General features: G+C 39.4%; 1 protein-coding gene across 1 annotated transcript in view; it reads left to right on the forward strand.

Moving 5' to 3' along the window:
- The first annotated feature begins 395 nt into the window (after positions 1 to 395).
- Positions 396 to 24533, forward strand: part of LOC125922675 (cytosolic beta-glucosidase) — a 106551-nt gene continuing 82413 nt past the window's right edge. The window contains exon 1 of the mRNA XM_049630386.1: positions 396 to 572. Coding sequence (XP_049486343.1) covers positions 515 to 572 — 58 coding nt within the window. The 5' untranslated portion in view covers positions 396 to 514. The remainder of the gene's footprint in view (positions 573 to 24533) is intronic.

The raw sequence follows: 24533 nt of genomic DNA on the forward strand, positions 1-24533 counted from the left end.
ATCGTTATTATCTAAAATTGAAAACAAAGAAGCAGTAATCTCAGTTTATTGTTTAAATAACATGGGAGAAAATTCCAGGAGAGACAGTTGCAAACTGTTACTTGTAGGGAGTGGGGCTTAGGAATTGGGAGGAATTGGCTAACGGAGAATTCTAGTAGGATAATGTGACTTTTAAAAACAATGTCCATGTTTTTTAATAAAATGGATAAGATTGGATGAATGGGTGCCCTGCCAAAGCATCCAGGCTGGTCTAACTCTGTTAAAATCAGGGTGTGCCCAGAGAAGAAAGTGGAAATGCTTGCCTTTACAAAGTGTCTTGGATTTGTATCAAGGCCAAGGCCAGTCAAGTGTGATCATTTAATCTGGCTCCCTTCTTGTTTGCATACACATTTGCATCCTGAGACTTTGGTCTGGGTGAGTCCCCAAACTGTTTGCACAATTTCTTGGGCTCCTCTGACTAAAGGGCACAGAACTCCCATTTGGCTGAGTGTCTAGCTGGCCCTCTTCTGAAAATATGGCTTTCCCTGCAGGATTTGGATGGGGGGCGTCCACTGCAGCTTATCAAGTGGAAGGTAGGAGAAGCTCCTTCCCCTTCACTAGGGCTGGAATGGAATTACTTCTGGTGGGGTCTGTATCCCTAGGGAAGAGGGTGAGGCTGAGGAGGCAAAAGGAAAAGAAGGAAAGGGATTAGTGAGTCTGTAATCGTAGAAGTGAAACTGTCACTTTTCACACAGAAGAGGCTCACGTTCCTTTGTCCCTTTCTTTCGGCAAGGTTGGTGGTAGTGAGGGGTTGACGACTGAGCTGCACCTGTAATTTCAGTAAGTTCAAGTTTATCTGAGACATCAATTTACCTTGGACTAGCTGCTTTTGTCATTGATTTCTTGAACACTCTTGCCAAAATTCCCCCCAACAACAACAAAAAATTAATTTCCACTGTTGGCTGGAAAAATACTCAGTAAATTTCTTCAAGGAATACAAGAGACTTTATTAGAGGATGTTCAGCCGTTGGAAGAGGTGTCCGGTTCTATTTTTAGTGCTAAAAAGCAGAGACTAGTCTAGTGTGCCATCCCATCTCTGGGGCAGCTGATAAGCGCAGGGGACAACCGCAGGGTGTGAGAAAGTACCCTGGATGGAGCTGGAGGTCTAATGGAGTTGGAGCCCTGGTCTCTGTCCTACTACTGATGAGCCTGTGCTCCATATATACATATCTTTTCCATGTGGGAAACGCTGGGCTAAACAAAGCTAAGAGAGTTTCTTGTAGTAGTTTCATAGAACTCCTGTAGCAAATTACCATAAATTGGGGGGTTTATTTTCTCACAGTTCTGGGGGCCAGAACAAGCCACGTGACTCCCCAGACTCTACTTTTTACTAGCTCTGTGTGACTTTGTACAAGTTACTCAATCTCTCTGTGCTTCCAATCTGTAAGATGGGGAAAATTAGGGTATCTATGTTATATCATTGCTGTGAGGTTTAAATAAGATGATGTGGAATTGCCTGAGTGGCTCAGTTGGTTGATCATCTGACTCTTGATTTCAGCTCAGGTCATGATCTTGCATTTGTGGGGGGCTTGGCAGTGAGCGTGGAGCCTGCTTGGGATTCTCTCTCCTCTCTCTCCCTCTGCCCCTCTCCCCAACTCTTTTTCTCTCATATTAAAAACAAACAACAACAACAAAAACAAAAATAAGATGACGTATGTCAAATGCTTGGTACCTAGTAAGTGCCCAATGCATGGTCTTTATATTGAGGGGGTTACAAAAGGATTTCTGAGGATGACTCTGTTAGAAGTTAACTTGGAATAAATCTGCAATCAGTTATACAAGACGATATCATACATTTCAGGTGCCAGTTTCCAGGTCCTTTTCATGTAGAACCTAGGGATAACCTTACCGGTCCATTCTGAGCTCCTGTCTTCACAGGGCCTCAGGGTTGCCATAGCTCTTCTGTCTTTTGGAGGCAGTTTGTTCATGCCCTTCTGTACTGAGCTTGCTGCAGCCTTGTTTTAAGATTTTTATTTGTGGCCCCTAACCTCCCACTGTGCTGTTAACTCTCTAGCAGCGTTGAAGTGGGGAGGCTTGATCCACCATGACTTCTCTCCTTGTCAACTCACAGAATGATTTTTTTATGTTTGTGGTTTTCCACCTATGCTTCTGTGCTAAGTTTGAATCCTAGCTCAGGCACTTACTAACTGAGTGACCTTGGGCAAATAACTTAAGCCTCAGTTTCCTTATTTATAAAATTAGGAAAGTGGTCATTCCCACTTTGTAGGTTTGTTCTGAGGATTACAGAGTTTATTTAGCATGTGTAAGGGGAGCACAAGAGAGCCTGGAGCATAAGAGCGGCAACACTAATCCTATCATGGGGATTCTTTCTCCTGGCTGTGGTCTCTTCTGCTCCTTTACTGACGGGAGAGTTACATTGTCTGCTCCACCTAAGGGGAATGGTGGTTTCCCCTTTTTCTGCATGTTAGAATACATTCCCTCTTTGCTCATTCCGGACTAGTTCCACCAGCAGTTGCTGGGAGAGTGTAGCTCCCCTCCCACTGTGGTGCAGATCACACATGCGGGATGTCAGTGGCTTTGTCATACGGCATTGTCAAATCAATGTGACCTGGGATTTAAAAGCTGAAGTCGCCTTGTCACTTTTTGATTTTGAGAATCCTTGAACTTTTAGGTTGCCCTGGTTCCGAAAGTCTACAGAACCGTTGGAAGAAGTCACATACCCTCAACAGAACCGAGGGTGAAACGTAAATTGTATTTGTTAAAAAAAACAACAAAAAGCTAACGTTTTGGCTATGTGTGATAAAGCATTACCATGTATGTCTTTCCACTGGCTCTCAAAACACAGCTGTCTGTGTAGGTATCTTTGTTTTCACATACCCTCTTGCTAGCCCTGAGAGATAATGAGCATACTCCCCCGCCTCCCCACTGCCCAGCATACCCATGCCTCACCCCCACACAGAAATAGGGTATTTTGGCTCTGTTACTCAGAATAGAAGGCACTGTCAGGGTCTTTGTAGATGGGTCAGGACAGGACTTTCTGATCACCAGGCCTGCTAATATATTGATTACTTGGTTGCTTATTTCACTTGACCCTTGATTCTTCCTTCTTACTGTCCTTCATATCTCTTCGGCCCCCACTCTGGCTACTTCCCTGTTTATAGCTTTTAAGAAGAGTTTAATGAAATGTTTATTATATAAGAGTTGGCTGTGTGCTGCTTTGAGCCTTTTGGAGGAAAGCACAATATAAATCTAATAAATAAATAATAAACGAGTGATATAAGCAGGAGGAAAATTATGTGTTTTAGGTGAGTTGTAAAGAACGTTGTAAAACCTGTAAAATGTATTTGTTAGACGAAGAGGCAGGAAAAAAAGGCAGATAATCATTGTTGGTACAGAAGTGAGTCTCCTGCAGTATTTTAATTACAAAAAAAACATTTCTCATGAGTTTTAACCCTTTGTGAAGTCACCTCTGCCTCTGTTTTGGCTGGAGGGAATGAGAGACACAAAACAGCAGGTAGCTCAGTGGCATTTTGTTTACTCCCTCGGTAGGCCACAGAGGAGCTATGAAAATAACATTTAGGACCCAGTTCTACAGCTCTTATGAGCTTATAACTCCCAGTGATTTCAGGGAAGGCTCTTCAGGGGTGAACAAGATCTGCAGAATCCCACAAATCCTAAGCAAAGTCTAAACTACTCCGTCAACACCTCCTGGTGGGATCTGAGTTTGTGGTTCTTAGGGAGGAAAAGGCCTCAGTTTTATGAATGTCATTATCAACCTTTGATGCTGCACTGGATACCAGTATAATGTTTGGATGTTGATTTAGCTTTAACTTTGGCTTTGTGTTGGCAGAACTTGGGGGTGGGCTCAAATTTTGGCTTTCTGTTTGCCTTGGTATGTCAAAGATGGAATGCTATAGTTAAGAAATTGGAGGGGCGCCTGGGTGGCTCAGTCGGTTAAGCGGCCGACTTCAGCTCAGGTCACGATCTCGCGGTCCGTGAGTTCGAGCCCCTCGCCGGGCTCTGGGCTGATGGCTCAGAGCCTGGAGCCTGCTTCCGATTCTGTGTCTCCCTCTCTCTCTGCCCCTCCCCCGTTCATGCTCTGTCTCTCTCTGTCTCAAAAATAAATAAAACGTTAAAAAAAAAATTGGAGTTATGTTTGCATTTTAAAAGTGGGAGAATAAACAGGGCAGCTGAATTTTCAAGTTGGTTTTAGATCCCATTTGTGGTGATTTCTATTCAGGCTATTTCCTCTCTAGTCCTTTTTAAAAACTCATCTAGTCTACACAAACCTGAGCCAGAGGCATATGACATCTACACGTTTTAGATGTCAGCACAGGCCCTATATTTCTTTAGACGACTTCCTGTTTATCTTGATTCCTGTTTTCTGCTAAACCCCTTAAACATTGCAGTTTAGGATGACTGCCTGTGGTAGTCTTCTAGGACAGAGTTTACCAGATAAGAGTTTACCAGATAGATCTATTCTTTGTCTGGACCACCTAGGAAAGGAGAGAAAAAAGACTTAAAGCATGGCTGCTTATTTCTTGGTGTGTAAGGAAAAAGGAAGAAGAGAGGGAAGCATTTATCCATGAAATTTCTCATAGCTTAAAGGGTGATATGACAGAAACCACCTTTATTTCTTCCCCGCAGGTTCAAATTTGTGACCCACAAAAATCTCAGTGATCGCCTCCCTTTGTTTAAGTTTTTCTTTAAATTCTGATTAGTTAACATACAGTGCAATATTAGTTTCAGGTGTGAAATATAGTGATTCAACACTTCCATACCACACCCTGTGCTCATCACAACAACTGCGCTCCTTAATCCCCCTCACGTATTTAATCCATCCCTGTTTTTGATTGTACCATGAAACTATGTAGGCATCATTGAAAGAGTACGGGCTGGGGCAGGGATGATGTTCAAATATTCATCAACTGATTCACTACCCAAGAAGATGCTGACTATAAAGAATGGGTATAGACTAGACTGGCACTTGCATTGATTAGTGAGAGTGGATGCCGCCATAAACAACTGGTATGGGACAGACTATCATCTTCATTGACCATTAAGAGTGGAGGCCAGCTGTAAACTACTGATATTGATCAGGCTGGCACCTACATGAACCAATCAGAGTGGGGCCACTCTTACAGGTACTGATTGAATTTCAGTCTTGGGCTTATGAGTAAGACACATCTGGAATATGCCTGATTCTATTTGTATACTGCTGGAGAATTAAATGAGTTAACTTCTCTAAGCCTCAGATTTCTCACCTGTAGAATTCCCAGTGCTGACCTCTTTTTATTGAAACTTCATGGGGTGAATATGGGAGACATTTTTTCTTACATTTTGTACTTCTCTGGATCTGGGTTGATTCCTCAACTTTTTCTTCCAGATTACTAATTTGGACTTTAGCTTCATTCATTCTGTTTTTCAATTCCTCTTGAATATTTAATTGTGGCAATCATAGTTTTAGGTTTTCAAATTTATTCTTTGATTGCTTCAGTTTTAAGAAGCTGTATTTTGTTTTCTGGATGTAATCACACCTCAAATCTTTTTAAGAATGCTTGTTTAAAAAATTAAGTTCCTTCCTTCCTTCCTTCCTTCCTTCCTTCCTTCCTTCCTTCCTTCCTCCTTCCTTCCTTCCTTCCCTCTGTATCACTTTAAGATTTTGAGATTTTTTTGCATATATTTCATGCTATTTGTTTTTGTCAAATGTCTGGTGATCCTTGAGAGCCTGTTCATGTTCATGAATGAAAGATTATGTTGATATCAGTGTCTGAGTTAGGTTGTTTTTAAAAGTCAAATAGTTCTATTTAACTAAAACAGGACTGGTTTTATAAGAAGTAGGGTTCTGTATAAGTGGGTGGGAACTATTGACAGTCAGTCTTTTCATAAAGGACTATATATGAAGAGAAAGAGACAAGATTTAGATCTCAATAACTTCCAGATAATGAGGATTTTAAAGAATATTTTTGTTTGCTTTTTTTTTTTTAGGATTTTGTATTTTTATGAAGTCGATTTTTTTTCAATTTTATTGAAATGTAATTGACACACAGTATAAATTTCAGGTGTATAGTATAATGATTTGGCTTAGACATACTGGGAAATGATCATGACAATAAGTCTAGTTAGCATCCATCATCTCATATAGATATCGCCCTCACCAAAAACGTATTTTTTTCCTTGTGATGAGAACTTTTAGGATCTACTCTCTTAGCAACTGGCAAATGTAGCAGGGTTTTAGCTATAGTCATCATGTTTTGTTTGTTTTAAGATTTCACATAAGTGAGATCATACAGTATTTATCTTTCTCTGTCTGATTGTTGTTTATTACTTTCATGCTTCCTGCCCCCACTTCTCTTCAAGTTCATGGTTAATATACTTCTAGTCTTTTTGTATACATTTGTTTATACATTTATTTTTGAGAGAGAGGATGCGTGTGAGTGGGGGTGGGGCAGAGAGATTGAGAATCCCAAACAGGCTCTGTGCTACCAGCACAGAGCCCAACTTGGGGCTCAGTCTCACGGACTGTGGAGATCATTACCTGAACTGAAATCAAGAGTCAGAAGCTTAATCAACTGAGCTACCCAGACTCCCCCATCCATGGAATTTTATGCACACATACTCTTTTATATTTTTCACCTGAATACGAGTGTTCTATAAATGGTTTTGGCTTTTTTTTATGACACTTAACAACTATCGTGATAAGCTATAACATGTCTGCATCTTTTCTCATCAGCCTGTGCTTTTTCTTTCTTATCTTTCTATAGTGTTCATGGATGTTACATGAAAAACTAAATGTGATTCAATATATTTAACCAGGAAAAACAAGAAAAAATTGCTGTACCTCAATCATTTGTTTGGAGTATGGGTTCTATATATTAGCCTACATAATTGTACATGAGTTTTGTTGTTGTTGTTGTTGTTGTTGTTGTTGTTGTTGTTTTTGTCACCACCAAATTCATCAGTTAAGATGGGACATTTGTTTATTTGGATGAGTATGTGCCAGCATTGTACTGGAAAATAAAAAGCATTACTTGTGCTGTTCCTTCCTGGGCCTGCCCATCTGGTAGGGGTTGCTTTCCAGGTAAGTTCACTGGTGCACAAGGTCAAGTGGTTCTTTAAAAATTATTAGGCCATCACAAAGTGCCCACGCCAGCACTCTGGGACTCATGTTAGACTCTTCCTCTTACTCTCTTCTTTATTTAACCAATTATTTTTTATTCTATCTCTTCTTAACCTCTTGGTTACATCCTCTCCTCCGTTACTACTGCCTTTTCTTTAGTTCTGGAACTCAACTGGCGCTTATCTTCTTGAAATACCCTTCACTCCTCCACACTCCTGCAGTCTCTCCAGCACAGTGCTTAGAGTGTGGTCTGTTCAAATTCTGACCACATCATTCCATTTTGTGAGAGATAACAAGAGCTCTGAAATTAAACTGGCTAGGTTTGAATCTTGACTCCACCAGTCAGGGATCTTGGGAGATACCTAAGCTTTGCAGGCCTCAGTTTCCTGATTTGTAAAATGAGAACAATAATAGTGTCTATCTTGGGGTTGTTGTAAACATTAAATGTGTTTATTAACATCAAATTCTTAGAGCAGTCTTGGGCAACCTGTGTGCGTTTAATAAATTTTAACAATGATTAAAAACATTATTACTGTCTTTTATCTTCTACAGAATAATTTCTGAACTTCTGGCATGGCATAAAAAAAAACTTTGTAATTTCACCTCTCACTACATCGCCAGCTTCACCTCTTGCTTTTCTTCATTTGTATCTTCTTCCTTGACCAAGATGAAGCACATGCCATTCTTTAAATGTGCCATGACCTTCATGTACTGCTGCACACATTATTCCCTCCGCTTGGGTGCACACCTGACTATTGGCATGAGCAGAGACCAACAGGGGACAGAGGTCCAGTCTTTCCACCTTCCAAGTTGGAACTTTTCTTACTCCAACATACTGCCTCTTTCATCTCTATCCTTTATACTCTTCTTCTGAGTATGTGACTTTTCTGAGTAGAGGTAGTAAGGGGCAGGGGATGGAGAGGGGCAAAGGGAACCCCTAAAAGAGGTTTTGAGTATACATGAACAATCTGCTCTTGTATTAAATATTTGAAACAACATGCTTTTTTACATGGTGGCATTTGGACATGACTCCACGCATGTAAAGAAGACTACCATCATAAGTGGTGTTGATACGGATATTGTAGCTGTGTGTTGGTATTTTGGATGGCATGGGTGGTCACCATTGGTAATAGCTGGAGCCCTGTTTTTTCCTTCTACTGTGCTACATGGGCCTCTGCCTCGAGGTGCCCTAAACCAGCTGAGCACATCTATATTGGCTTTGGATCTTTCTCAAGGTGCCTGATCTTCCTTTCATTAGTGTGGATAATCAGAGTTTGATTGTAAAGTATGCCCAGGCCAAATACAAGGGCTTTTAAAATTGTCTGCTGTTTTAGATTATCCAGGCCACTGATCCCCCTTCCTTAGCATGGATAATTGAGAGTGGACTGGGCTGAAGAATGTTAAGCAGAACCAATTGACAAAATAAATGAGATTTTAAAAATCCTTTACATTTTAATAATAGAAAAAAAACCAAGGTGGTTTTTCTTTTCTTCTTCTTCTTCTTTTTTTTAATCTAAAAGGGCCTATTTGATATTTTGAAACTGTAAATTTATTAGGGTTTACCTTGATTCAAGACAGAAAAATATTTTTGTGATGCACCCATTTAAAAACCTATTTAAAATGTATACTAATTATAATAGGCGCTTAAAGGAGTTAGGGGAAATATTGAAAATATAGACAAGAGGTTGGACAGTTTCAAAGTCAATGTCAAATCTTCCTATACCTAGGTTTATGTTTCATCTAGGTACCAAGGGGAGGGTGGTAGTCACTTCAGATTCTGAAAATATCTGTCTTGATAGTGGAGGCTATAATTCTTCAACCCTAATGAGCAATAATCATGTAGAGAAGGGCATTTTTTGAATGTATGTGTAAGATTAACAGGGTTCTGATCGCTGTCTGAATGTCTGAGCTCATTCACTTCTCATTTTCATCCTCTTGTCTCTCCCTATGTACCCCTGAGTACAGGGAGAAATGTATTTTACATGTCACTTGAATAGGAATTTAGAGGACATTTTCTCAAAGGAACAACGTTGTAAATAGGGGTAGGTGTCACTGAATACCCTTCAGGTGTGTAATGAGATAAATAGATTTTGGGGGTTGGCTTGGGAATTTCAATATAATGTAAGAGGCAATGGTGAGTTTCTGGGTAGGTGACTCATAAACAAGGTTTTTGAAACATTACACATTTTTATGTTGGGAATTGCCAGGCTAAGGCTTAAAGTCTCCCACAACACCCATGAATAATCATTTAAATACAGGCTTTGAGACTTGGGGGAAAAAGTGCATTATTTACTCTAAAGACAATAATCTTCCTTTGGAGTCATTGTAGTCTATCATACAGATGCATACTTGGGGATCTTTGAAAGAGCAACATTTTCTCTTGATGGTCCATTACTTCATATATCTTACAAATTATTATCCAGGTCTAGATTGCAGGCACGGATTAGAGATGTGCATCTACCACTCTGTAACACAGTGTGGGAGACTAGGGGTCTTTCACGGGAGGAAATATTACAAAGGGCTTTGACCATTGCCTACTTTGTTTGCATGAAGAACAAGACATGGGGATGGAGGTGATGGAGACTCTAATGTATCCTTTGGTTCCCCGCAATGCTGAGAACTTGGCAAATGTTGGTATACAATAAATCTTGTCCAACTGATTTAGTGAAGGGAGAACTGAGGCCTTCTCGGCATAGATATTAGACAGCTGAGACAAGCATCTGCCAGGGTCACCCCAGTGTACTCTCTGTGGCTCAACTAAAGACAAAATGCAACCACACTAAAACCGTGATATGGTTGGCTTGATGTTGGATGATGACTTTGGAGAGAAATTGTGCCAGAAGAGTCACAAAAGGTCTGTTTCCATGATGTACTGGAGGACCTTGTTCCCTGACATGAGTTAATAATTAAATTAAGAGTTTTGGGGGTGGCATACCCCTTTGTACTGCCAATTGACATACTGTGGAAACTTTGTAGCTGCCACAATCAGACTTTAACATGAAAAGTCCAGAAAACTCTGTATTCAGGGAGTTGTTTTGAGACATCAGCAGACATCTCCTAAGAATGAAGACTGACCCAGTGATTCCTGGGAGACCTTGAGCAAAGTCAATTCGTTTATGAGTCAAAGAAACCTCAAATTATTCTAAACGGCATTTGCTGCCATCAGAAAGTTCTGTTCTTGAATTAGCAAGCTGCTACAAGTTCCAAGCTGGTGTTCTTTCTCAGAAAGATGCTTATGGAGTATAAATCTTTTTAAGTGCATTTTATTGTACCAATTGTTTCGTTTAGAAAAAGCCCATTAGTTTGTTATTAAGTGGTCTGTTTAATAGTGTCAATAAATTCTAAAATTGGAGACTGGGTATGGTTATTTTGGATGTTTTAATGGTCCCAATTGTTTAAATTACTTGGCCTTGACTCGTTTTCTTGACCTTTGTTTGTTTTAAGGGCTTGGAAAAACTTTCCCAACTACCCAGAGTTGATGCAGTGGCTCTTCATATATGTGATACAAACATGAAAAATATTTGAATAAGTTAGCTTATTGACTTTCATAAGCAATGTGGTCTTGTTTTTGTTTCATAGTTTCTTTAAGACTTACTTCTCTCAGGTGGGTAATATCTACCTTTTGGAGGTTATTGGGAATAGTGCATGAAATAACTCAAGTAATCTCTTAGCATGCAGCCTGGCATTAAAAAAAAAACAAACAAACTCAGTAGATGTTAATCCTTATTATTATTTAGACTACCATCATGACCACCACCATCATCAACACCATCGTCCTCACCATCGTCTTTGCCATCAGGTGGCATGTCACACTGGGTCCTCCAGGAAGCAGAGGCCAGGATGGTGTTGATCATGCAAGAAGTTTATTCTCCATGAGAGAAACTGGAGTGGGAAGAGGCTGGGATGCAGGTCTGACAAGTGTAGGAGAGAGGGAAGGAAGAAGGAATTTTGAATGAAGCATTTAGACTGCATGACAGCTCAAGGGAAAGCCCAGCCAGGTCTTCAGGGAGTCCTTGAGCCAAAGTCGCCTGTCAGGAAGTCCCCCATCTCCCAGGTACAGGCTTGTCATGGTAGCCTCACCACACTCAGCACTGGCTGAGGTCAGCCCAGGAAAGTGTGGCCTCAGTGCAAAGGCCAGCACTTGGGACAGAGGATTTCAGGGCTCAGAGCTGGGGCCCTTGGTCAACTACTCTTCCTGAGGTTAGGAGTCTGTAAATGTGTTATTAACGCAGTCATGGTTGCGAGTGATTTTAAAAATCTTTCAATTTTTTTTTGCCATTTTATTAATCCTCTATACTAAAGCTGCCTTACTTTAATGTAAAGAAGATGTAAAATAATGAATTTAAAGTATTTTCTTTCACTTGCATTACCTGACGTGTTTGAGACTGGCCCAATCTCGGAGTAATTCCCAGCTTTTCACACTTTGCTGCGGTATTTTGTGTTACAGCTGCACCATTACTTCAACTGGACCTTTCCACGAAAAGTTTCGCTGTTCTGCTCCAACTTTAATTTCTATTTAGAAACCTGATTTGATTAAAGAGTGAAAGTTTAAGTGTTTGTAGCAGGATTCAATTAAAATAGGTCATTGTTGGGGCTCTGAAAATGGTAACTGGCCGTGGGCAAATTGGAACAAAAGTTGTAAAATTCAGTTGGATGCATCACAACATTTAACATCTTTAAGGAGGACGTTTTGCCTAATAGATTCAATTTAGAAATATTTAGTGTAGGTCATCAGCCTAAGCACCTAAAAAATGTGTTTGTTTGTTTTCTCTCCCTTTAGTTGTGGCTAGGATCAGGACACCTGGACTCTGATCTACAAAATAAACAATTTGCAGTGGGACCTTGAAGAAAGTCAATTAGTTTCTGTGACTTTACCAGTAGGTTAAAAAGGAGATTGTAATATTGGTGAATAATGTGCTTAGAGATGTTTGCATAAAAGATGCTTTGTCATTGTAAAGTATTATTGAATATTTATGGTCTATCAGACTGAGCCAAATGGCCCAGAGGCAAAAACAGTCAGATTTATGTAAACCTTGTTCAGTGTCCCAGATACTTCAGGATGGGTGCTCTATATATGAATGAATAAATAAATGGTATAAACATTATTTTAAGTTTTCAAGGTACATCAATATCATCTGGGGTGTTAGCCAATGTGCCTGACCTATGACATTGGAAGGAAATGTCTGCCTCCAGGTAACTATTTCAATCTCATAAATATTTTTAAAGCCAGAGGCATTGATGGCACATAATATTTTCTTAGAGTTTTGTGTCTGCAAATAAAGGTAAATTATATCTTTACCTAAAACCTACAAGAAATTATTGTCTCTCACCCACAGGGTTGCTCTGAGAATTCCCAGACTGAAATTGCGAATCTTATACATAACTTCTTTTTTTCCCCTTTCTTTTAAAAAATGTTAACATGTACTGTCTGTACAGTAGTTTTCTATCACTTTATGTGAGAAATCTGAACCTCAAAGAAATAATAATAAAAAAAACTAGCCATAAACACTGCCCAAGGACTTAATGGATCTTCCTGAGCTGCACAATGCAGATGTATTGGGACATAAATAGGTGATAGGAGATAAGAGGCACAGAAGCAATTTGTTTGGATTGGGTCACTGCTTAATCCAAATGGCTTCCGCACGAGAATTCATGAAACGTGACAGTGGGCCAGGAGACACTTGCTGTGACATTTCAGATTCCCCTACCTCTTCTAATTAACCATTTCAAGTATATAACAAAACCTAGATCACATACAGATTTAGTAAGACCCGCCGGTACCGAGGGTAGACCTGTCTGGAGGGGATGTATGGTTCTGCTCTCCCCAGGCAATGGACTATGACTCCATAATACCTCAAGTTGGGCTTTTAATTTCTATGATACATTGGTTCCGAAGAGCATCTTTCTAAAAGACAAAAGCTATAGCAGAGCTGCTTTCCGACATACCCTGTCATTAAATGCATTTGGGTATATTGCATGTGTCTAAATACGCCTTAGCAAGTCTAATGAGATGTTTGAAAACATGAAAGCCACATATAGAAAAAGCTTGCTAACACAGGAGTGACAGGAGTAATAACAATAAGGGCTGCCCCCCCCCCTTTTAACAACTATTATTTGCACCATGCCGGACATTTTACACACTTCCTGTGTAATTATTCCCTTTTCACAGATGAAGACACAGACTCAACGAAGTGAAGTTATCCGGGGTGAATTAGTATGTGGGAGTTCTGGAAAAAAAATTTTAATTACAGAAAAAAACCCTCAAATTCCTATTGAGGCAGGTTGTCAGGAGTTCCTGCCCCATTAGTTAGTGGGCTCACAATTCTTTAGGGTGCAAATATCTGGACATGACCCATCCCTCCTCAAGTCAGTGTATCCACGTTTACTCACTCCCAGCTCTTCTCACTTCTCTTGGGAAATGGGAACCAGGATTTAAAGTCTGGAGTCATGCCTCCGTATCTGCAGCATTGTGTGATCCATAAATATTTGTTGGTATGATAAAAAGATTCAGCTGACTCTGAAGACTGTGATTTCTATTAGTCAAAAAAAGGATGCCATTAGCCCCTTTGCACAAATGCCAGATTTATAAAGGTATTCTAGAAAACATATATTAACATGGAATTATTTAAAATAAGGCCATTGTATTTAACTGGCAAACAGAGTCCTTTACCTGGTGCAATTCATGGGGTAGATTTAGGAAGTCACCCCCCCCCCCAACCCTCCTTTCTTTGTTTAGTTGTGTTGTACAATGAAAATCTGATTGGTGATAGGAAAATAATGAAAAGCAAATTATTGCTTATAAAATCTTTGAGTTGATTTGCTACTGGAACCAGGCCAGGCAAATTCCTAGAGGCTGAAGTTTTGTGGGGGTATTTTATATCTGCCATGATGCCACTAGGAAGTTACAGATTAACAGCATGGTGCTGTTTATAATTTTCATGTGGAAGAGGGAGGAAAAAGTTAAAGGATTTAAATGTTGCAAGGGCTATTTCTTCTGAGCAGGAGAGGTTTAAATGTAGGGCACCTTTTGCATTTTAAGCGCTTATGGTTGATCCCTTGTCCCACAGTTATGTAATAAAAGAACTTTATTATTATTTTTAAAGGGAAACAGAAAAAAAGGCTACTGAGAAAAATACTTGCCCCTGGGGGATAGCTTTTATAGTGCATGCTGTCCAGGAGTCATCTCCTCCTGCCCCAAAGTTCTAGAACAGGACGAATGCCCTTCTTAGGGTGCTGAGAGTCCAGAATGACAACTGAGTGCAGGAAACAGAGGAATTGCAGCACTGTGGAGACAGGATACACTGCACGCCCAACAGGCTTGGTGGTCCCTAGCCCGAAGAGCCAGGGCAGCAACACAGTCCGCTAGTCCTGATAAGAGAACCTTGAGGAGGCCAGCAAGACAAGGTGGGCTCCTAAAAAGACTAGCTACTTTGAGATCTCCTCTTAGGAGAGACAGTATAGGCTAGAGTAGTGGGTACGAAAACCGTTTATTACCAACAATTATACGCTACCTCCCAGGGAGCCAGTTCTAAATGCATCAACTGCAACAATACATCCGATAAATTTTCTCAGCAATGCTATGAAGTAGGATGACCCAGGCGTTATTATCACTCTCATTTTGAAGATGAGGAAACAGAGGCACAGAAAGGTGGGGTGAATTGCTTGAGGTCACAGAGATCATAAGGCATAAATTTCGTATGCTTATAGAAAATGTGAATAAGAACACAGTCTCCATTCAGTGACACCTGGCTTACGATTTCACTTTCGTCAGTTACCTAAGCTTTCCTCTAAATCCTTAAAATTAAGGAAAACTCAGATTCCTCCAGTTTAAGTGGGGGTTGATATCAGTGGTAGAAAGTTGTGGGATGGAGTTCAGGACATGGTATGGCACCAAAACAACAGAAGTGGGAAGGTCGCTGTGGCCTCCTGCCACTTCTCCCCTGACAGAGGTCATAAAATGCTCGTGTGAGAGGCGCCTTCCCTACACCTGCAGGAAAGGAGCATCCTTATCTTTGAAGACAGAGGGACACTGAGAAGAACCAGAATAAATAGACCTTGCCGACTTTCCCCCAGTTTCCTCCCCTTACCTCATGCTCCGTGACCTATCATATTCCCCCACAACTGTCCACTCTTCACCAAACCTAGCATAAAAATACTCAGGTTTAACCATTTCTCCACGTCTTCATTTCCTCCGAAGGCTCCCAGGGCATGTAAAACTTAAATACATGCTTTTTGCCTATTAATCTGTCTTTGTCAGTTTATTTTTTTAAAAAAAATTTTAAATGTTCATTTTTGAGAGAGACAGAGCATAAGTGGTGGAGGGGCAGAGAGAGAGAGAGAGAGAGAGAGAGAGAGAGAGAGAATCTGAAATCCGAAGCAGGCTCCAGGCTCCGAGCTGTCAGCACTGAGCTGGACACAGGGCTCAAACCCATGAACCGTGAGATCATGACCTGAGTCAAAGTTGGACACTTAACCGACTGAGCCACCCAGGTGCCCCTCTGTCTTTGTCAGTTTAATTTTCAGACCCAGCCAGGGACCCTAAGAGGGTCGAGGAAAACTTTTTTTCCTTCTCTACAGACGTAGAGTGCTTGCCAAAGTGCCTGTGCCATTGTAAGGCTTAATGAATGATAGCTATTATTATTATCATGATGCTTTTTCCAGTATACTGTTCCATTCTTCCAAGTGGGGCTCAGATTAGCATAGCGGCAATCAGAAGCTGAAGCCGGTTCAGATTACCGCAGTGCTTTGATGGATGAAGAGAAGCGTGGGGGTTTTTCTTCAAAGACAGAGAAAAGTGTCTTTCACTAGATAGCATGTTTCGATGCATCAATGGCTGAATGCAAAGAGACTTAATTGAAAGATAAGAATAATTATAGCAGAATAGCAGAGGCAAAAGCAGTTAAGACAAAAAGCTGCATATGTTAAACAGGACTAAAGTAAATGAAAGGGGAGCGTGAGAAGACTTTGTAGCTAAAGACATTAGGATCATCAGAAAACAACAACACGACAAGTGCAGAGTTGGAGTTCAAGGGTCAAGTCCCACAAGGAGGACTGAAATATTTCCTCTCACCATTTATTTCTAGAAGAATTTATCACTTCCCCGAATTACTAAATCAGTACTTAAGTTACATCCACGTTCTGTTATACATTACACAGTGCAGTCCACATGTGGCACACTCAGGGCACATTCTTCTTCTTTTTTTCTTTTCTTTTTCAAGTAGGCTCCATGCCCAATGTGGGGCTTGAACTCATGACTCTGAGGTCAAGAGTCACATGCTCTACTGACTGAGTCAGCCAGGCGCCCCTCAGGGCACACTCTTAAAAATAATTTTGTTTTTTTGGGCTCCTGAGTGGCTTAGTCGGTTAAGCATCCAACTTCATCTCAAGTCATGATCTCACAGTTTGGTTCATGGGTTCGAGCCCTGTGTCAGGCTCTGTGCTGACAGCTCAGAGCCTGGAGCCTGCTTCAGATTCTGTGTCTCCCTCTCTCTCTGCCCTTACCTTCCTTGCACTCTGTCTCTCTCCCTCTCTCTCAAAAATAAAATTAAAAAATATTAAAAATAATATATATAATGTGTTTTTTTTTGTTTTTTGTGGTTTTTTTTTTTTTTTTTTTTTTGCCCACTGTCTCTTCACACTTGGTGGGGGTAGCTCTTGTCTTCTCTTTAGAAATAAACACAGGTGGGCTTAGTGATATTAAGGCTTATTGTATGCTGGAGATTTTCTGTCTTTGCTTAAAAAACATTTGCTTTTAACATTTATTTATTTTTGAGAGAGCACAAGCAGGGGAGGGGCAGAGAGAGAGAGAGAGAGAGACAGAGAGAGAGAGAGAGTCTTAAGTAGGCTCCACGCTCAAAATGGAGCCGGATGCAGGGCTCGATCCCACAACCCTGGGATCATGACCTGAGCCGAAATCAAGAGTCGCAAGGTCAACTGACTGAGCCAGCCAGGCACCCCTAAAAAGGAAAATGCTTAAGGCAGTTTCATGACATCTGATTATGGTAGATATTTAGAAGGAAGTCTTTTTCTCCTAGACATGCCTGTGGCTTCCTCAGGGTCCTGCCCATTGCTGTGGAGTGCCTAGCATCCTGGGTACAGGTGAAGCTATCTGCTCTGGTTCATCACTTGCTCTCCAGCCATTTGCCTTAGCTTCCATCTGTTTAGGGAAAGTCTGTTCTGAAGCATTTAGCTGCATTAAAGATGTTTGTTTTCAGGTTTCTGCCTTTTCTTAAGATAATGTTAATAACACATTTTTCCCCTTAACGATCATTCTGCCTTTATTTTCTGTTTACTGCAAGATTTAGTTAGAATTAAAAAAAAAATACATTGACTTATTTTTTTCTTGTTAATCTTCCTCTCCCTCCCTCCCTTCCTTTTCTCTTCATTTTTTCCTTTCTTCCTTTTATGTTTAATTGTCAGAGAATGTAGCCTGCATGAATTCTAATATTTGTTAATACTTCAAGGTATTTGAAAAATAATTTTCTGTTTGTTGAGTAACAATCTTTTCTCCCATATGTCTGTCTGTATCTTATGTTATATACACATACATACGTATACACCTATGTATATAAAGTCATACAGAGACATCTGTCTGTAAGAGAATAAGCTTATATACTATGTTAATCAAATTCTCTTTCTCTGTCATTTTCTGTGAGCATTTCTCCTGTTAGTGGAGTTTTCAGTATATCCCTGTTTTTATCACAGGTTTTTTCTTGTATATTTCAAAACTGTATTGATAGATGCACAAAAGTTCGTGATTACTATATAATTTTGGTGGGCTATAACTTTTATTAATATGAGAGTATTACTCTTTGCCCCATATGATTTTTTATTTATATTCATTTTTTTACATTGTTCTAAGTTTTATTTATTTAAGTAATCTCTTCATCTCACTTGAAGCTTGAACCCATGACTCTGGGACTAAGAGCTGTATGATTTTCTGATGAGCCAGTCAGAATTAATGTATTATTAATTATATAATAACATTAATAATTATACAATCAATAAATATAATTAATATAATATTAATATTGCAAAATCCACTTTATTTTTATCAATATTTACATGGTAAATATTTTTCCTCTTCACCTTTATTTTGTTCAAATAGGACTATTTAATGGGTTTATGGTTACCATGGTTTCAACTTTTTTCTGCCATATTATTATTTTATATTTTCTATGTAATGGTTTCCATTTGCTTTCCCCCTCCTCCTTCTACCCCCACCCATTTATTTTTTCTTTACTTTTTCCCATTGAGTGCGGTGTATCCCAGTGGAGGTGCTGTTGGCATTTCTTGGTTTTGTGTGTGGCTTCTCTGCACTGGGCAGGCCTTCATTCTTGGCCCTGCCACTAAGTATCAGTAGCAGCCCAGTCCCTGGGACGATGGACAGCACACTTGGACATTATCACATGCCTCTGGGTGTTCTACCACTCCTAACCTGGAAACAGGGTAGACATAGGCCTCCAATCTCTCTTCTCTTGTAATTCCAAATTTAATGTTTAATTTTGTCTTCATAACATGTACTTAGATTAAAAACTCAGATAGTGCTGTGAGAATTATAACACCCAACAACCAAGAAAGATCTTTTATGTCACTACTCTCAACTTCTTACTTAGTTTCCCTAAAGCCGAGAGTCCTATCATCTTGTTCTAGTATTTACATTTGTGTTTCTAAATAGCATACATAGTCATTATTTGATATTGTAGTTGAAAATATAACAGTGACTTCCTATTTAAAAAATTTCTTTTTAATATTTGTTTATTTTTGAGAAACAAAGAGAGACAGAACATAAGTAGGGGAGGGGCAGAGAGGAGACACAGAATCCGAAACAGGCTCCAGATTCCGAGCTGTCAGCACAGAGCCTGACATAGGGCTCGAATCCACGAACTCTGAGATCATCACCTGAGATGAAGTCGATGCTTAACCGACTGAGCCACCCAGGTGCCCTGTGACTTCCCATTTTGTAAGATGACTTATTTTTTCTTTTAAGCTTGCTGTAGCACCATACTCACAAAGCAAACTTTTTCGTCTCCATTTTTTCCCATTTTGTTATATAACACATTTTGTTTAAATCTTCATTCAGTTTTTACATCACTGTTTTATATAAAAATTGTGCACAAGTGAGCCACTTAATGTCCTCCGGTTGAGTTTCTTTTCGTGTATGGTTTTGTTTTGCCTGAGAGTTAATGATTGGCTGTTGTTGATGGCTTCCTGTTCTGGGGTTCTTTCACTAATTCATCCCCACACTGTTGGCCAGACACATCGGATGCTTTATCAGTTTCTCATTTCTCTCTTTTTTTTTTTCCTTTTTTTTTTCCTTGGAGACAACTTTTCTGGAACCCTCCACCCTCCTGTGACATGATATTGAAATATATTTCCATAGAGTATAATGTTTTTTCTTGTCACTTTGGGAGCCCTGTCCCTTCTGAAATAGCTTTGGACACCGAATCCTGCGAGTAGATCAGGGAACCTTTGCTCACCACAACTTCAAAGTTCCACATAGAATAGTTATGTTTAATACATTTGAATGTTAATTGCCAAAATAAACATATTTTTGTCTGAAAGTACACCAGGTCCTAACTTATAAATGGCAATTACTTGAATTTTTAATCACATTTCATTTCTCAAATAATTTGCAATAACTTATGAGCATTAAAATAACTTCTGCATATTTCTGTGAAGTGATGAGATAGCAAATATCAATATTTATTTTTAATGCTAAACACACCTCACAGAAGCCATTTTACTTAGCACATACTACAGGTAGCCCCTGCTTTCTGAAAGTTTATGTTATGCCACTGCTCTGCATTAGTATGGTAATGGGGTCATGGTTTTTTTCGTAAAAGTGGAACGTGGTATGCCAACAGGGGATACTCTTCACTTTATGCCGTTTCAGGTTACGAAAGGTTTCCTAGGAACGCTCTACGTTCAGATAGCTGGGAACCTGTATTTCCATATGTCATTTGTGGCACACGAGAGACATAGATAATGAGTGAAACCTGGGCCCTGCCTTGACAGAGCTCAGAGTGGAAAGGAGACAAAGGTATTTTTAAAGATGACTCAACATAATGTGTTAATTGTACAGAGTGTGCACTGAGGAGGGCGTTGGTCTAATGTGGAGTCAGGGAATACTTCTAAAAAGAGGTGATGTGGCAATGTCAGTTTTGGGTGTTGAAGCAAGAGTACACACACACACACACACACACACACACACGTACACATATGCTCATACACTTACTTATTTTTATCTGACATGGTTTCTTTTTATGCAGAGGACTGAAGTCCAAATAGATCTATGTCCTCTCAGAGGGTATTGTCATGGCAAAAGTGAAAGTGACACGGCCCCACTTGTAATGATGTCTTCCAAATCAGGAAGCCAAGGGTCCCATAGACCTAGTCATGCAAGTATGGACACCAATCTTAATTGTAGGCAAGTTTGCAAATATTTTTATTTAGAGTAATTCCTTTGTATGTCCTCTGGTATCAAGAGTAGGCCATGGAGAGAAGAAAAAAAGAGCAACTGGTCACTTTTTGTGTAAATGTAGTTAGTGTTCGTTGCGTTGCATCTAGAAGAGAAGAAAAAGAATATCTGTTGAGCCTGTACCTTCTGCCACGTACCTTGCTAGTAGTGCTTTTGCTTTCGCTGAGTTGATCTTACTAGAACCCCATGAAGTAGACACTATCTTCCCACCTTGTATGTACAGAACAGTGAAGTAAAGGGTAGAGACAGGATTTAAACTCACCCATGCCTGACTCTAGAGTGCTATTTTCATAATACTTGGAAGCCTTGGAAATCTTTGATTTTAGGTTTGTGGGTGATATCAATATTTTACATTTTTGTGGGAATCCCTTCTGTGTCCTAACATGGTGAGGACTTTAGAGACAATTTATTTTCTTCCAAGTAATTAAAAAAAATAGGGGCACCTGGGTGGCTCAGTTGGTTAAGCATCTGACTTCGGCTCAGGTCATGATCTCACAGTCGTGGGTTTGAGACCTGTGTCAGCTCTGTGCTGACAGATAAGAGTCTGAACCCTGCTTTGGATTCTGTGTCTCCCTCTTGCTCTCTGCCTCTTGCCCGCTTGTGCTCTGTCTCTCTCTGTCTCTCAAAAATAAATAAAACTGTTTAAAAAGTTTAGAAGAAAAATAAATAAAAGAAGCTTATAATTTCTTACCAAAAAATATTGCAATGACCTGCTAACTGGGGGGTCTTTGTGTCTTTACTGCATTCTTTCTGCAGTTCACCCTCAGCATTGCTACTGAATTATGCATTTGCTTTTTCCCTTATCAGGTCCACTGTGAGAACTCTTAACTCATTTTTCAACACTTGCCTTAAGTATTTCTCCTGGGCAAGTCTATCTGACTCCCAATGACAAAAGTAACTCTTCAGTGCTTTCTTCTTGATTCTCTCATAGTGTTTTTACAATATATTAATACAACTTTTATCTTGATGTAGTCTAAGAATTTAGTTGTCTGATATCAGCTAGATTGTGAGTTTGAGATGTTTTGGATATTATACAAATGGAAATGTATCATTGTATGTTTTTTGTAATTTGCTTTTTCCCTCTCAATATCATATCTGGGAGATTTATGCATGTTGATCTGTATACATGTAGTTCATTCACTCCTTACTCCAGTATAATCTTCATCGTATGACTGTTCTATAGTTTATTTATTCATTTATTGATTAATTGTCCTGAAAAGGAAATTTCAGCTGTATCCAGTGTGGGTTTTTGTTGTTGTTTTGTTGCAGTCATGGATATATATGTCTCTCGGTTTGCATTTGTAGTAACAGGATATATGGTGCTATGCGAATTATTAGGTTTTGGTTTATGTGCTTCTTCAACTTTACTAAATATTTCCGTATTGCTCTCTTACCAGCAGTGTATAAACATTGCTGCCATGCAACAATCTCTCTAATGCTGGATATTGCCCAATTTTTAAATTTGTGCCAACTGTGTGGGTGTAGAATGGTATCTCATTGCGGTTTTCATTTGCATTTTCCAGATTTTTAATGATCTCTTACATTTTTTTAAATGTTTACTAGCCATGTGTTTCTCCTTCTGTGAAGGAACTGTTTACATCTTTTGTCCATTTTTCTATAGTCTTGTTGGTCTTTTTAATTGAAATATCCAAATGCAATTGTGGATTTGTCTATATTTTGCAGTTCTGTTAGGTTCTGCTTCGTGAGTTTTGGATCTCTGCCAGTAGGTGCATAAACATGTAGGATTGTAAGTCCTCTTGATAAATTGACCCCTTTAATTTTGTGAAATGACTTTTGTTATCCCTAGTAATATTCTTGCTCTGAAATCTACCCTGTTATCATTATAACGACGCTACTTTTCTTTGGTTAGAATTAGCATGGTATGTCTTGTTTCGCCCTGACACTTTTAACCTTCTTTTGTCTTTATATTTAAAGTGGGTTTCTTGTAGGGAGTATGTAGCTGAGTCTGGCATTTTTATCCAATCTGATAATCTCTTTCAATTGTTTAGACTCATTTACATTTAATGATATTATTGATGTGGTTGGGTTTAAATCGACCACCTTGCTATTTGTTTTCGATTTCTTCCATCTGTCTTTTATTCTCATTTCCCTCTTTTCCTGCGTTTCTCAGATAACTTATTTTTAATGACTCTATTATATATTATTTCTTGGCTTACTAGCTCTAACTCTGTGTTTTATTATTTTAGTGTTTCCTGTAGGATTTATAGTATACATCTTTAACTTGCTACAGTCTACCTTCAAGTGGTATTATACCACTTCATGCATAACTAAAGACTTTTACAGCAACATCCTTCTATTTTTCCCTCCCTGGCCTTTGTGTACTGTTGCCATACGTTTTATGCCTACATATGTTATAAACTCTATATTACAGTGTGATTATTTTTCTTTACTCAATAAATTATCTATTAAAGAGACTTGAATAGTAGAAGAATCTTATGTATTCGCCCATGTAATTACCATTTCTGGTGCTCTTCATTCCATCGTGTAGATCCGTACCTCCATCTGGTATCCATTGCCGTCTGCCTGAAGGACTTGCTTAATGCATTGAGGGTTTGCTGGTGATGAATCCTTTGAGCTTTTGTATGTCTGGAAAAGTATTTAGCCTTCATTTTTGGAACATATTTTTACTGGAATAAAATTCTAGTTAAATTTTTTTTTCCCCTTTCATTATTTTAAAGATGTCACTCCATTGTCTTCTTGCTTGCATGGCTTGTGACAACAAACTACTGTATTCTTATATTTGTTCCTCTAGACATTACACATCTTTATCCTCTGGTAGCTTTTAAGATTTTTCTCTTCAGACTGGTTCTGAGCAACGTGATTATGCTTTGGCATAGCTTTCTTCGTTTGTCTTGTGCTTGGGATTCACTGATCTGGGATCTGTAGGTTTATAGTTTTTGTCAAATTTTTAAAAATTCAGTCATTATTTCTTCAAAAAATTTTTTTTACCCCTTCCTCTTTTTCTCCTTTGGAGATTCTGATTACACGTATATTAAGCTAAATGAAGTTGTCCTAGGGGTCGGTGATCCTTTGTTTACATTCGAGTCTTTTTTCTCCCCCTCATGTTTCATTTTAGAGGGTGTCCATTGCTATGTCTTCAAGTACACTGATCTTTTCTTCTACAGTGTTTCATCTGCTATTACTCCTATCTGGTGTATTTTTCATCTCAGCCATTGTAGTTCTTATATCGTGAAATTCAGTTATATCTGTCAGTTGAGCGTCTGACTTCGGCTCAGGTCATGATCTCGGGTTTGTGAGTTCGAGCCCGCGTCAGGCTGTGTGCTGACAGCTCAGAGCCTGGAGCCTGCTTCAGATTCTGTGTCTCCCTTTCTCTCTGCCCCTCCCCTGCTCATGCTGTGTCTCTCTCTGTCTCAAAAATAAATAAAAACATTAAAAAAATTAAATAAAATAATTTAAAGAGTAAAATAAGACTGAGAAACCATCAATGCCTGGTCCTTTTCCATGTTTCTCTCTCAAGAGGAAGCCCCTTTAACTCTTTCAGGTAATCCTTTTGGTATTGACTTTTATTTATTTATTTATTTATTTATTTATGTTTATTTTTGAGAGAGAGAGTGCAAGTTGAGGGGGAGGGGGTTAGAGAGAAGGGGGTACAGAAGATCCAAAGTGGGCTCTGTGCTGACAGCAGCAAGCTGGGTGTGGGGCTGGAACTCACGAACCATGAGATCACGACCTGAGCTGAAGTTAGATGCTCAATGAACTGACCCACCCAGGCACCCTGACCACTATATTTTAAACATTCTTATATTACCAGTTCTTGATTTTAGTCCTGTTGTAGGCATAATCTATTGACTTCTCAATGTGAAAGGTGAGGATTTACCCACTTGCCCACTTTCTCTCCCTTAGCCCCCTGCTTTTCACTGACCCTACGCACAATTCTAATAGCATAAAAAG

The sequence above is a fragment of the Panthera uncia genome, chromosome B1 (assembly GCF_023721935.1).
Source record: "Panthera uncia isolate 11264 chromosome B1, Puncia_PCG_1.0, whole genome shotgun sequence".
In the NCBI taxonomy this organism is placed as follows: Eukaryota; Metazoa; Chordata; class Mammalia; order Carnivora; family Felidae; genus Panthera; species Panthera uncia.